General features: G+C 39.5%; 2 protein-coding genes across 2 annotated transcripts; both read left to right on the top strand.

Annotated features, from left to right (window-relative positions):
• Nucleotides 1–2,711: 2,711 nt before the first annotated feature.
• Nucleotides 2,712–14,222, top strand: LOC139116086 (zinc finger protein 883-like). Its single transcript, XM_070678604.1, has 2 exons — nucleotides 2,712–2,816; nucleotides 11,200–14,222. Exon 2 carries the CDS (start codon nucleotides 12,877–12,879, stop codon nucleotides 14,077–14,079), a length of 1,203 nt encoding a protein of 400 aa, XP_070534705.1. The 5' UTR covers nucleotides 2,712–2,816; nucleotides 11,200–12,876; the 3' UTR covers nucleotides 14,080–14,222.
• LOC139116384 (myoneurin-like) lies at nucleotides 11,165–12,325 on the top strand. Its single transcript, XM_070679020.1, has one exon. The coding sequence runs from the start codon at nucleotides 11,165–11,167 to the stop codon at nucleotides 12,323–12,325; it is 1,161 nt and encodes a 386-aa protein (XP_070535121.1).
• Nucleotides 14,223–15,673: the final 1,451 nt, after the last annotated feature.

Genomic DNA, 15,673 nt, shown 5'->3' with positions numbered 1-15,673 from the left:
GAATACGCCCGTGCTCCATCATAGCTTGATCAGAATGTGCGCGTCAGAAGTTCAAGTCAATCATTATCAGCGCTGATAAAGAACGCTTATTAGCGAAGAAGAAAGTGCAGTTTTCTTTGTCTAAGCAATAATTTAGAATATTAATTAATTTATTTATTTGGATAACCCAACAGGAGTAAATTCTCAATTACAGGCTCCGCAAAACATAAAAATACATAAATACAGACAAACACAAAATTAACGCAAAGGACAAAGCTTTGAAGAACATACAAATCATGAATAAAAATAATTTCTTATACTTGTTTTAAAAAGACTAAATCTGTTAAAAATGTCAATTAACACACAAACACGCAAAATTAATGCAAAGGACAATTAAAAAGCTTTAAAGAACATACAAATCATGATTAAAAATAATTCCTTATACTTGTTTTGAAAAGACTACATCTGTTGAAAATGTCAATACACTAGCGCAATTTTGCAATATCGTTATTAGTGCTTATAGCACGTGGCAAAAAGGAGTGTTTACGAACATTGATTCTGGAAAAGGGTACCCAAAATGGTAGCTTTACCCGCAGACTACGTTGAACTTTCAGGGGGATTTGAGTTAAATGAGAACAATTTACCACAGAATGAACACATTTGTACAGGAAGCTAAGATCAGAAACTTTCTACGATTGTATAGAGGAGGCAAATTGAAAAAAAATGCATAATTCTGTGTATCCTGATGAACAGTAACGCATATTCAGTTTAAAACACACGTACTTAATAAATTTCTTTTGAACACCTTCAACCTTATCAACGAGATTCTGCTGCCACGGATTCCAAATAACAGAACAGTATTCAAGGCCGCTGCATACCAGGGCGATATACAGAGTCTTTAAAGATTTATCATCACTGAAATCTTTACAATAACGCTTTAAAAAGCCAAGGTTACACACTGCTTTCTTAACTGCATTATCGATATGCTCAGAGAGGTCAATGGAGCTACTAAGGATGACGCCAAAGTCCTTTACAGATGTACATCATGCAATCGGTACTGTATCAATAAAATAATTAAAAGAAAACTTCTTGGTTTTATTCAAAAATGTAATGCAACAACATTTCTCAACATTTAGTTTCAGCGCTAGCTTCCATGTTGAGCACCAACAAGTTACCCTGTCCAAATCACCCTGCAACAGTGCGCAGTCTGCAGAAATTAGCTTGATTGTTTATAAAGCTTTCAATCATCAGCATATAAAATTACATTCGAAAACTGAGCACATTGTGACAAATCATTTATGTACAAGATGAATAACAGGAGGCCAATTATGGACCCCTGAGGTACACCGGATAAAACTGGACACCATTTCGAATAACTTCCCTCAAAAACAGTTCTCTGAGAGCGATCAGACAAATATGACTCAAGCCACTGAATACAACCGAAGGGAGATAATTTATGAATTAGTAATTTATGTGATATTGAATCAAAGGCTTTGCTGAAGCCAAGATAAATTGAATCAGATTGTAATTTGTTGTTGAATGCAGTTGAAATAAAATCTGTATAAGTGACAAGATTAGTCTCAACGCTAAGAACAAAAAAAACATGTTGATCATCTGAAATTACATTTATGGCGTGACTATACCGGTACAAACTTTTAAAAAGTATCTTCTCAAAAACCTTACTGAATAAAGGTAACAATGAAACAGGCCTGTAATTTTTTATATCCTGCTTGTTTCCCTCTCTAAAAATTGGTACCACATTACTACGTTTAAAAAACGTTGGAAAAACGTAATCTGAGATTTGCAGCAACTTTCCGAACTTGGGAATTTTGGGAACGTAACTTCGTCAAGTTCCTACATCGAGTGGCACATTTAAGGCAAGCTGCACCTCCCATCCCGCCCCAACAAATGTATTTGTAGTCTGAGTAAACCCAGTATTAAGATAGTATCATTTTGACCTTCTTACAAACTCAAAGCTCGTTAATAACTTATCAGAGGTTGGTCAACATTGGAAACATAGAGATGTAAATGAAAAAGGAACCTTTCCTATCTTTCGCGATGTTGACCAACCGGTAAAATCCCTGATAAGTCCACGGATTAGCATAATTAGTTGTGTTGACTAATTAATTACAACATGTGTGTATGAGAGATATACGTCCTTGTAATGAGGTGTAAAATAAATAAAGAGTCCCAGAGGCAAGGTTAGGTTATATAACCATTTATAATTATTTACTCCGATCAGTCAGAGCATGAAGAAAAGGAGAGAAAATTGATAGAGAAAACAGTGAGAAAAATTCAGTAATAGTTTTTGGGCCGCCTGTGGTAGGAGCTAGCAAATATATTGTAAATTTTTCACCAGATATGTTTGACAGTAACTCATAATTCTATAGATCAGAACTTCTGGGCAAATATTTAATTGCACCTGGAAGTAAATTCTGAACACTCACTTAGTTCATAATCGTACGCAAAAACATAGAGTGACACCACTACCCATGCTGGCACTGTTTTCTTTGAAATACTATACTGAGATAGCTATATATAGTAATAGGTACACATGCGACACAGGTAAGGCTTGTATAATGAAAAAGTTAATAAATTACATTTACTGACCACATTCATAACTTCTGGACGAATAGCGCCTGCAGTACCTGTGGCATAATGCATCATTGCACTTTTGCTGACCCTAATGTCTAAGTTTGACGTTGATGGCGTTATTCGGTGTCAAAGGTCAGCTCTCAGGATCATGACAGATTTTGTGCATGCTGCATGTACTGCAATACGCATGACCACTAGATTGGAAGCAACTTGAAGAGGTAAACATCCGTCGAAAATCTTGGGTAAGTCCTTAGCTTTTGTAAAATGTGTGCATTTGAACAACTCAGCAGCTGAAATCTGTACGTGAGCGTTACGGTTTTGCTGAACACGGTCGCTCACCACTGACAGTGCCAGTGCCAGAGTATAGCCCTACGAGTATGGCGAGAGTGTCCGGCTTTGGCTACGCCGCCTCCCACTCCCTCTCTTTGGCTAGCCAAAGCCGGACGCTCTCGCCATACTCATAGGGCTAGTGCCAGAGCAGTTTGCCATGGCACTGCACTATACCGGTACACCTGTTTGCTGTGGACAAAGTCGTGTCCTGGTCACTCCCTTTGCCGCTAAGACCCTCTCAAAGCCCCTCGCTGGATACGTACAGCAGTGTTTTCTCTGCACGTTCATTGAATGGGGCACTTTCTGCCCCATTCATCAAAATTAGGGGGCAAATTTGACATTTTAGGGGGCAGTCACTGTTGATGTTGATTTGCCTTCCTAGGAAGCGCTTCCTCGATATCATTACGATCGTCACCAAGTTCAGTTGCGACGTCTATGTCCCATGCAGCACCCTTGCTAACATCGACATCATGATGTTTGTCAGCTTGTGATGTGCTCGGCTGCTGTCCATCTTCTGTCGATTTGTCACACACAGGTTTTCCGATTCAGAACTTGACGTACTTGTCCCTTGGACACGATTTGGTCCTAATTTTTGGGTTAAATCCATGAAAATATGCTCAGCCCGAATGGATCACTTTTTCACGAAAAAATCCCCTAAACGTGGATCGATTTTTATCTCCAAAACACTAAGCATGGGTCATAACAAAGTAAATGTCCCATGCTTCAGGAAAACCGTCACGTGCAACAGAATAAAAGTGAAATTCCCTAACTTTGTCAAGCACATCCCTATCAGTGGGCAATATTTTCGGAATATACATGGGTAGATGTTTTCGACTTAATATGGCCGGCACACCCCCGTATGAAAATATCAGGAGTAGGCCTACCCTTCTGGGTGCCAATCAAACGATTGTGTTTTATTGTGATCGAGATTGATCGTCTAAATCTAGAATTTTCCATAGTTTCATCATTGATGATTGTTTTCTGCTTTCAAACTTTAAAAACGTGAACATCAAAAACTGCACTAATATCCATGGAGACTGAAGCGCAAATACGTCGTTGGCTGTTCTTTTCCATGCGTACACTCCATGTTATGCACGTCACCAAAGCTGAATGACAGGCTATATTTTGTCTTTTCCGAGGGAATATTCTGAATAGAAACAACAGCAAATTCACTGGTCGCTACACTATGCGCTTGGAACACCCTAAAATATGTGGATATCTTTGCTTGCTGTGTTTTGTGCGCAATTTCCGCGCAGTCAGTAACTTTTAAGGGCAGAAAATGGCTCGAAATGCGCAATTTGCGCAATTGCGCAGTCGAGAGAAAACCCTGCGTACAGCATTAGCTGCAAAATTGTAGCTCTACGGTGAGGCGGTCGGTGAGTTTTGGTTTTTGCGACCTCGCTCACCAGTAGAGCTACAATGCCGAAGGCCCTGAAGCATACAAAATAAGCACGCTGCACATGGCACGGCATTTTGATGTAAAATCCCATATATTTACTGCATTTGGTCATACTGATTTATCACTACTGAAGATTAAACACTACCGGTATACTACACTAACCTTGTCGTGTATGGGTTTTGGTATTTGTTCAAATACGTCGATCGCGTTCCAAAAACATTTCTTGAGCCGCCATTTCCAACTTCCGGTAATGGCGGCTCCCAGAAACACGCTCAATGTTATGGAACGCGATCGACGTGTCTGTGCTTATACCAAACCCCATAAACGACAAGGTTAGTGTAGTATAGTGTTTAGTCTTCAGTAGTGATAAATCGGTACGACCAAATGCAGTAAATATGTGGGATTTTACATGAAAATGCCGCGCCATGTGTGGCGCGCTTATTTTGTATGCTACAGGGCCTTCGGCATTGTAGCTCTACTGGTGAGCGATGTCGCAAAAACCAAAACTCACCGACCGCCTCACCGTAGAGCTACAATTTTGCAGCTAGTACAGCACCAATCTTAGTCTGGCAGAGACCCTGCCATTCGCGTTCTTCCCTGTTGGAACACGCGCGCGCCCTTCAGAGACGCGACGCGAATCCCAGGGTCTGGACGTTCTTGCAAGCGACCGGTCGGATTTCTGCCTGATCCAGGTACTTTATAGAACTCCACACATCCGTTAATCAAAACAAAAATGACAAGTACCATACCGAAATGAAATTAAAAATGAAAAATAAAAACATACCGTGTATATAGGTCTACCAGCTACTAGCATATATTCTCTCCGCCAAGTTAGATAGGTGTTTCTCCTGACGTCACTACCCTTATGAATATTCATATACTTGCAAGAACCGACAGTCGCTGTGTCTGGCAGCCCGTGCTCACAGCTGCACAGCGTAGCCTTCGAATGCAGGCCCATCGTGGGTGCGCACAGAACAAGGCACAGCGACTGTGGAGAGTCTACCGTACACCAATCTGATTAAAATCAGATCTAGATATAGAGTATGGCGATGTCTCTGTACTTGTGGTTGAGCGGTATTGTCTTGCTGTCGCCTCTCACAGCAAGAGAATACCGTGCAAGTACAAAGACGTCGCCCTACTCATGAATGTAAAAAACATCCATGCTGTACATGTACTCTACATCTGATTTTAATCAGATTGCGTACTGCACCTGGTGTTGGCCACAGTCACGTGTGGTTCGATACACGACGAAGGCCCCCGTTAGCATAAAAAAGATTGGCCAAACGGCGAAGGCCTCTCTAAGCATTTAGATTTTTCCATCCATGGATTAGCCAATCTTTCGCCATGTATCAATATCGTATTGCAAGTGACTGTGCTGTTTGCTCAGCAAGCTGGCATGCTGCCAGTGACGAAGTTTTTTGCATTTGTGTTTTCTTTATTTTTTTCATTGGATATCAGGAAACAAAGTGCCTGAGCTAAGATACACCAGCCATTGTGAACTACCGGTATGTGCATAGCCAATGAGGGGCTGAGTTAGATTCTATTTTCTGCAGGCCAGCTGTGCATTATCGAGGAATACACCCCATCATGACCAATATTGGTTTCAGTCTCCAACAACACACTGCAAAAGGAGTTGTAGGGACATTTATTTTTACATCCATGGTTGAACCCGGCATGGAGCTAGAAATTTGTCCTCCCTACCGTTTCTAGGTCCATGAACCCAGGGAATGGTAGGACTACAGATAGCAGTAAATTGATTGTGTGCTACAGGACATTTATAGACGCTCAAGAAATACAGCAATGCTAATGTTCTCATGAAGCTTCTAGCGTATAGGGATAACACAAGAAGTTGAAAGTTTGGATGCACACATGACATTACATGTGGCACAGCCCCTCTATCCACGGTCTGGAAACGCCTTTTGTAAAAGGTGTCAATCACCTAGACCACACAGCCAAACTACAAAATGAGCTGCAGTCACATGATACCATAGCTGCAATAATTATAGCCCATGGTTGGTGGGCCACAGGGCGTGGCAGGAATTATTAGTGTAGAAGTTGAATATGATCAATAAATGTCTATTTTTCATTATACAAGCCTTACCTGTGTCTAGTGTGTGCCTTTTACTTTACGCTAGCTATCTCTGTATAGTATTTCAAAGAAAATCTATATCTGTTAATTGCCCTCCCTAATCCCCTTCATTAATTTGTTCTGCTGATCACTGACGCAGGGGTTTATCGTCCTGACCAAATACCTCGTTAGCAGCTCATAAGGTAGTAGACGGAAAGGGCTGAAACTCTCAGGGTCCGTGGCAAGAGGATGGGAGTAAAGTACCTAGACACTTAATTTATGCATGTATGCATAGATAAACAGGCATAAACAACGTATACTATTAGGTATGCATGTATGCGCGAAAACCATTACGTAATCTTCTAAGTAGTTCAGCAGCGACGGTGTCCGCTTTGAATTTTCGTGTAAAGTAATGGATACGAACATATTGGAGTCAGGAAGAAATATTTTGTCCCCTGATGTCTAATAAAATTGAGGCCAAATGAATTACTTTCCTTATCATTGTGAGAGAAAATCAACTGATTATGAAGCGTACAGGTTGCTATGTTACCTCCAAAACTAGACTGGCCCTGGGTCGTATAGCCATACGCTGTAGCATGGCTTTCCTAACCCCACTCCACGATCTACACGACATGTACGTGTTGCTCCTATCTCGCGACAACCTCACAACTAACGCAACAGTCTGCCGAAGTTAATTCCTGTGATTCTACCTCTCTGTTTTGATATATAAATGCCACAGACGCGTCAGACTGAGGCAAGTGTAGCTATACCTCCTTTCTCTTCGTCGGTCATTATACAGACCATGGACAGTCCCTCTTTCTTTCTACCTCCGTGTCAGACCTCGGTCTCGCCGGCAGGACCGTGTACAGACCACGTACAGACCAATGACGAACTATCTTGTGACGGAGATGTCGCGCAAACGGTAACGAAAATGTAATTGAATTAAAACAAATTAAGGCTGCTATATTCTGTTTTGTAATGCCTCCCTTTGCCTTTGTACAAAACACCATGGTCGTAAAAATATAGCATTCAGTAACTACTAATTTCCCGATAGAATTTCGTAACATTTCAAGAACATTTCCTCAAGTAAACGTCAACATCCATCATTCCACGACGAGTCATCGCTGGGTTTACTACTTGACTTTTGAGCCGGATCAACGGGGAAAGTCAAAATGGATCAAAATATTCTCGTTTTTTTCCCAAGGTTCATCACTTATATAAATTAAACATATCTTTGCTTAATACTTGATTCGAAACGTACCTCAGTTACATTTATCCAAAGGAGGGAACATAATGAACAACACAAAGATCTAATAATGTCAATGAATCTGTAACACAAGCAATTAAACCAGCGAAATTGCAAAAAAGCAAAAACTGACAGGCAAAAAAATAAACGAACCTAGAGAGTAACTACAAAAACAAGCATAGTCGGCTTCTTGGATACAATCTCTCTCTCTCTCTCTCTCTCTCTCTCTCTCTCTCTCTCTCTCTCTCTCGTGGTGTATCATGTGCAACTGTCGGACATACTTTAAAATAGGAAATTTTTGAATGTGGCAACTAACCACGAAATTGTGGTTATTCCATCGCCACAAAGAACGCTGCCGATCATTTATTTCACGATGATGCCACAGCAAAATCTCAGACAAATCAATGTATTTTCACCAATACATGTCTCCAGCTACAATAATTTTACTTAGGTCACATCAGACAGTTGACAATTTAGAAAGGTGGGGGACTTGCAAAGAGTCAAAAGAAAAAGTTTTGTGTTTCATAACATCGACAACGAAAAGAAGGCATGTCAAATGCGTAACTTGTAGATCCGAGTTGCTTTCATTGACATGAGAGTTTTCCTAGTGATAGTATTGGTTTTCTATTCGTGTTCATTCTCACACCCGTTGGTTTTTCTTCACGATAAATCTATACAAAGCAATTTACTTGTGGCCAACTTGAGCTAGAAAATTCAACGCGATCCTTTCTGTTTTGCGGATCAGACACGAGTAGGCATCACTGTCAAGCCATTGGCAGTGGAACTGGTCGTCCACTACGCTGTCTTTGGTCAAATCATAAACAGACAGACGAGTTCATTTCGATCCAAGAAACATTCGTGTTTTTTTAGAAATGTTCACTAGATTTAATCATGATTTTATGAACCCAACTTTGCACAATCGGGACAAACACTGAAATTACGGTAATTTTAGTGCTTGTGGCTTATTAGTGTTTTAGTTGTGTCTACCAAATGAAAGCCTGGGAAATTTGAACGAACTTACATCCCAACTTTGATGCTGGAGTATTTTAATGCACAAAAACACAGAGGGGAGACTTAATTCGAGTAACTGATAGTATATCAATCGACCTTGACACTAAGCGAAGCTTTTGTGGAAGTATGCAAATTTTGTTTACAACATGTCCATTTGCTCGCTCCTGTAAACAAGTTATGAGCCAACATAGTGTCAAAGGTCGCAACTTCCGTCTTCCGGCGTTACTCCCATCCTCATGCCATCGACTGGTAGAACCACTCGATCGTTGTACTCCGTCTTCGACCATTGGAATCCTGAAAATAACTAGTCAGCGTTCTTGCTTGCTTAAGTACAAAGCTGATGCTGGCTTTTTTCGAAAATTTACGTCATGTAACCCTTCGAAAATGAAGATTTTATGAAATCGGACCCTGAGAGTTTCAGCCCTTTCCGTCTACTACCTTATGAGCTGCTAACGAGGTATTTGGTCAGGGCGATAAACCCCTGCGTCAGTGATCGGCAAAACAAATTAATGAAGGGGATTAGGGAGGGCAATTAACAGATATAGACTGTTTTCTTTGAAATACTATACAGACATAGCTAGCGTAAAGTAATAGGCACACACTAGACACAGGTAAGGCTTGTATAATGAAAAATAGTTTAATACAAGACATTTATTGATCATATTCATAACTTCTACACTAATAATTCCTGCCACGCCCTGTGGTGGGGCTTGGGCTTCTGTCGTGCGGCTCGCGCCTTCCCCAATCTGGTTGGGGTGATGCGCGAGCTGCATGGCAGAAGCCCAAGCCCCACCAACCAAGGGCTATAGTACAATTATTGCAGCTAATGATACCAGTGTGTTGCTTGGCTTTCACCTCTGTGTCAAGACATTTGTCCTGTATGCTTTTCTCGAATCTTCACTTTTTTTGGCAGTTTAAAGTGTTCTCTGCATCTATCTACAACACTAAGACAGAAATAACCATATCCTGAAACCGGCGTTTTTTTTCATGATCCTTCTCCCATTGTTAACGATAATAGTGAGTGATAATTTCTAGGCTTGATCGCTTTGTGTGTGTTGACAATTGAAAGCACAAGCAATGGCTTGAATCACACCAGAAAATTTGTCCTCCCTTTCTCTTACAATGCTACAAGTCAGTATCCCCAAATATGATCTAATTATGTTTTCTGGAGAATAATGTCTATTAACTGAGTAGAATAGGAAGGTTGACTGAAGATATGTACACTTAGGCACAGTAAATGCCGTGACAGTGCATCTATGTGGAAATATATCACTCAAAGTACTATATGTCGACCACAGGTTTGGTAATGTACGGTACTCTGCTGTCGATATTGATATTCTGCTGATTTGGCCTGTCTTCTTTCCTGATTTCAGGCAACAGTCATGATACTTGTGAAAAAAGTGTGTCGCCATTTTGTTCTTCTATCGTGATGATAATGCGATCTTCATGTGTAATTTCTTTCAAGCTTTATCTGGAGCTTTATTTAATGAAAAAGTAAATTTTTGAGTGTTTCTAAAGGGAACAGGTTGTACCGGTATGTTTTGTGATATTTTAAAAATAACAACCCGCAAATGTCATGATTTTGAACGATCTCACTTTACACTGAAAGACAATATGGCAGCCGTCATAGGATCGTGTGGTAGTGACATTGATATAACAGCCTGTTTAACCATGTCAGTGTCCATTTTAAGGTGTAAATCATTTGTGTGTTAATATAACAGAGTGTCACAGTCAATAGTTGTCAGCAGACAATAGTTGATACATACATATCTTGTTGTGTTAGAAATTATCAGTACAATTGATGCTCTTTGTAAAGTTTCACAAACTCTCACCAGACTTGGGTCATGTCACATGGCTAAAATATTGGTTATGAGAAAAATGGCAAATCATTACTATCAAACAGTCACAATTACATTTGGTTATAACAAAAATGCTACAAATGATGCATGAGGACATTGGCTGATAGGGTATTACTCACTCAAAGCAGACGGCAATGTGTTGTGCCAGTGTCTGAGTGTATCTTTTGCATGTATCCAAAATTTTGATCAAAAACTTTGACAAAAACATTGCAACATGTGATTGCCTCCTTAAATTATTATTTTGGATTTGTTGATCATACAACTGTACTAAAAGTTGAACAGTTTGGACATGCCAACCTTGACAAATTCAGAAAATCATCAAATTGAAAGTAAAAAATGATTAAAGTTTTTGCATTCTAATGAGTGTTCTCTAAAGCTTTGAAAAACAGAGGGCAGTTAATTTGTGTAAGTCTCAACACTGCTAATTTGCATATATATTTTTTGGCTAAATATTCAGCATCTTGGAAGCTGTTATCCGGTTATTAAATTATCCACAATAGACTCCTATCACATCACATCAGCAGGATTATTTGTCATTAATGTATTCTTGTGTTCACTTATTAACATAAGACAAGCTTATTCCAACAACAAAAGGGTGGCCCACCCCAAAATTTCACCTCTGGAGAACTTTGCCAATTGTGAATGCTTCTTTGCAGTGCTGCAAGGTAATAAACATTATGGTAACTCCTGAACATTCTTTGATATTTTCTAGGTCAAAATCACAACATCCAAGTTGGCATGCCAGTATTCTGTGTTACCATGACAACAAGACAGATGAAAATGGATTACAGTGTAGAGAACCTATCTTCATCAATTCTGAAAGACTGAATGAATTCAGAAAACAGTCTCTGTTAACAGACGTTGAATTTTGTGTGCAGGGGCAGCGCTTTGCTTGTCACCAGGCAGTCTTAGCATGCTTCAGTCCAATATTCAACTCAGTTCTTACTTCAGATGCACACAAGCACAAAATCAGGGAAGGCTTTGCTGTTTTGAATGCCAATACTGTGAAAGATCTGCTAGACTTTATGTACACTGGTCAGGTAACCATTACCATGTATAATGTTGAGCAATTGCTGAAAGTATCGAATGAACTGAAATTTGAAGAGCTTGCTACAGGCTGTGCAGAGTTTCAGGAGTTATACAATGCATCTGATTGTCCTGACAAGGCCGTATACACATTACCAACTAGCTGTAAGGGAAATGAATTGGCGAGTGGACCAAAAATGCAACAACATACAAGTGAAGCTGACCAAATAGTGGTAGACACTAGACAAAGGCTGAAATGTGGAAGTAATATTGATGCCAGTAAATTGTTGAAATATGCAAACGATGAAGACAGAAATATCACTGTAGGCAGTGATGATGCTGATGTATTTGATAGTGATAGTGATGGGAATGATGAAGATGATGACCTCTATGAGGAGGATACAGCTAATGAAGAAACTGATATGAGCAATGTAAATACAGAGACTGATATCAGAGAAAATGAATGTAAGATAGAAAATGAAGACCAGAATGGTGCAGTTGTTCCAGAACTCTTCACAGGAAGAAATTGCGTGGTTATTTGTGGGAACAAAGGTAGTAGCAACATGGCTTATGTAGAAAAACCCATGAACTCTGCAAGTGTAAACCAGCCTCACCTTTTTGAAACAGGTAACTCTGTTGCAGATATGAATGTATCAGGAAATCACATTAAGGACGATTCTAGTTTATCAGGGAGACACACACTGACATTGGTAACAATATTAATCATGCTGATGCTGTGGCCCAAGAAACCACATTTCAAACAGACCAGAATGAACATGTTGAAGAGGAAAAGTCAAAGGTCATCAAAGTGAAAGAGGTATCATTCAAGTGTGAATTTTGTGGCGAAAGTTTTCCAAGGAATCACCTGCTGCAGAAACACAGAAATCAAGAGCATGGTGATAAAATTCAAGATCATAGTAGCAGTAACTGCGATGAGAAACACAAATATTTGTGTACTGAACGCAACTTTGAATTTGGAAGCAAAGGTCTTCTGCGAGACCATCTTTCAGTGCCTTGTCAAAGTCTACAGCAGACAAAAGAGCATGGTACAACATCTAGCATTGGTCCACAAGAAATTTCCATTGAGCAATCAGCCAATACATGGAGAGGACAGATTCTGCATCAGTGTGATGTCTGCAAGAAAGATTTCAAGCTACATAGTATACTGAAACTTCATAAGGAAAAGGTTCATGGTTCGACTGGGGGTTATCTGTCATGCAGAGTGTGCAAAGTGAGATTTTCAAGCCGTAGTCTTTTAAGACATCACCAAGTTGCCAAGCATACACGTAGCTCAGGGCATGATGAACACTGCTGTCCTGTATGCAAGGAAACTCTCTTCTCAAAACTTCAGCTGAGGAAACATATGAAGGACAAACACCCAAATCAGCACCAGTGTGAAATTTGCAAAAAATCATTTTATGAAAAGAAATTATTAAAGCAGCACAGATATAGGATACATGAAAGAAAGGTTTGGAACTGTGGAGAATGTGTTGCAGCATTTGATGATTACAAATCATTGAAGGAGCATAGAGAGACACATGATCAAGATTTAAAGTATCAGTGTGAGAAATGTAAGAAATGGTTTGGCCGGAGGGAAAGCTATGAAGGCCACATGAAGAGGCACAGATTAGAGAAATTCATTGAGTGTAAAATCTGCAACAAAGTTTTCCATTTGCAGGGCAGCTATGTTGAACACATGAACATGCATGAAAGGAAGATGCCATTCAAATGCCATGTGTGTAATGTTAAGTTTGCCCATTATATTGACTTATTAAAACATGAAGAAACATCCCACAGCACTGAGAAAATCTACAAATGCCCAGAATGTGATGAGAATTTCAATGGAACTTTGAGTTTAAGACAACACAGATCAAAGATACATGGCGCCGTGGAGCAGTGTAAATTGTGTAATGAAGTATTCCCCACAAAAGATGAACTGTATCAGCACAGACAGAAAGTGCATAAGCTGAAGGATCACACCTGTGTAGATTGCAAAGTATCTTTTGACAATAAGCTTAAGCTTTTTAGGCATAAAAAGAAAATGCATTCACAAGAGTCATTGAGTTGTAAAGAATGTGGGAGTGTGTTTGAAAACAGAGAACTCTTAAAACAGCATCACAACATTCATGACAAGGAAGCATTTTATTCGTGTGAGGTGTGTGGCAAAACATTTGGAAGGAAGGAAAGCTTAGATGGGCATGTGAAACGCCACAAGTATGAGAAGCCCTATCCTTGTGAAGAATGCGGGAAAGTTTTGTATAGAAAAGATAGCCTAAAAAATCACCTCCATACTCATTCAAGTGTCAAACCGTTCAGCTGTCCTGACTGTCATAAGTGTTTCAAGTCTAAAAACTCAGCTGAAAAACACCGGGTAGTATACCACAGTGGTGACACTACTTTGAAACCCTGGTCTTGCTCTGAATGTGATAAGACATTTACACAGAAAGGTAATCTCTTGACACACCAAAGAGTACATGCAAAGATAAAACTGTATTTGTGTGATATCTGTGGGAATCCTTTCCTGAAAAAAACTACATGGCCATTCACAACGTGTTCACACAGGTGAACGGCCTTATCAATGTGAACTTTGTGGAAAATCATTCAAATGTACACCAAGTTTGAACAGTCATCGGCAGTATGTCCATTCATCAGAAAAACCTCATCTTTGCCACGTGTGTGGTAAAGGATTTAAAACAACTGCAAAAGTGAAAAGACATTTACTGGTTCACACTAAGTAGTTTTAATGCGCATTAGCTGTTTTAGGCATTACATGTAAGTGACATGACTTACTGTCCTATGTTTGACAACTCTTGCATCAACAATATTTGAAAGAAGTGATGTAGCAGTGTTTCATCAAGGATCATGCACTATTCCAAAAGTCATTCAATTTTGGCCATTATGTGCAGCAATCAAAATGTCATTGGATCACGAGAAATTCAATTTTCAGGTGTGCTATAGAAGCATGCACAAGTTTCTGTTGCTTAGAGACTATTCAATAGACTGGGGTGCCCCCATTATACAATTTGTATTTCAGTGGATTGAGAAATACAACAGATTGTACTACCGTACATGTTATACCATAGACTGTCGTGGTTATATGCTGTATTATCATACAAGTATATTGATAGTGCAAATACAGCGATAAGATGAAAAGAACTGTGGTATATTGGCGATATACCACAGCTTGCACATGCCCGAGTTCTGAGCTTGAGCAAAAATCTTTTTTTTTTTACTTTCTAGACTTATACTGTTATGATATAGCAATAAATCACACCCTGCGACAGTATACCACTTGTTTTTGACCAGTTCACTTCATATCCATATATGTGCTTACTATTGCTCGTGCACATACTATGGTGTCCAATCCATGCCAAAATTACTACTTTGATTTTACAACACAACATGCCATTCCGAATTCTATTTTACAATTCAACATGCTATTTCACAACTCAACATGCTATTTGACAACACATCATGGACTCCAAATCCTATTTTACAACTCAACATGCTCTTCCCAATTTCATTTGACAATTCAACATGCTATTTCACAACTCAACATGCTATTTGACAACACATCATGGACTTCCAAATCCTATTTTACAACTCAACATGCTCTTCCCAATTTCATTTGACAACACATCATGGACTTCCAAATCCTATTTTACAACTCAACATGCTCTTCATTTGACAATTTCACATGCTATTTCACAACTCAACATGCTATTTGACAACACATCATGGACTTCAAATCCTATTTTACAACTCAACATGCTCTTCATTTGACAATTCAACATGCTATTTCACAACTCAACATGCTATTTGACAACACATCATGGACTTCCAAATCCTATTTTACAACTCAACATCCCATTCTAAAGCTAGCTCTGCGGAGCAGGGCAGTGTTACTGGCTATCGAACAAGATTCAAAATGGCGGACGCGAAATCATCGTCCCTCGCACAGAGAGAGAAATGCGAACTTTGCACAAGTCTAAAAACGCAGCTTAGTACATTGTGTATCTAAACAAAATGAGCGTGCTCGAAAACTAGGATCGATCACGATTATAAATTAAAAATTGCCTGTTTTTGGAAAAGAAACTGCGCGCTGCAATCAGCAGTTTTGTCTATTGTGCACCGTGCGTGGGAGCTTATCGTGAAAGACC

This window comes from Ptychodera flava, chromosome 17 (assembly GCF_041260155.1).
Source record: "Ptychodera flava strain L36383 chromosome 17, AS_Pfla_20210202, whole genome shotgun sequence".
NCBI classification, from domain to species: domain Eukaryota; kingdom Metazoa; phylum Hemichordata; class Enteropneusta; family Ptychoderidae; genus Ptychodera; species Ptychodera flava.
The sequence above is the reverse complement of the archived record's forward strand: the minus strand, read 5'-3'. Positions and strand labels throughout refer to the sequence as shown.

Coding starts and splice junctions, on each gene's coding strand:
- LOC139116086 (XM_070678604.1), top strand. CDS start 12,877: ATGAAGGACAAACACCCAAATCAGCACCAGTGTGAAATTTGCAAAAAA.
- LOC139116384 (XM_070679020.1), top strand. CDS start 11,165: ATGGTAACTCCTGAACATTCTTTGATATTTTCTAGGTCAAAATCACAA.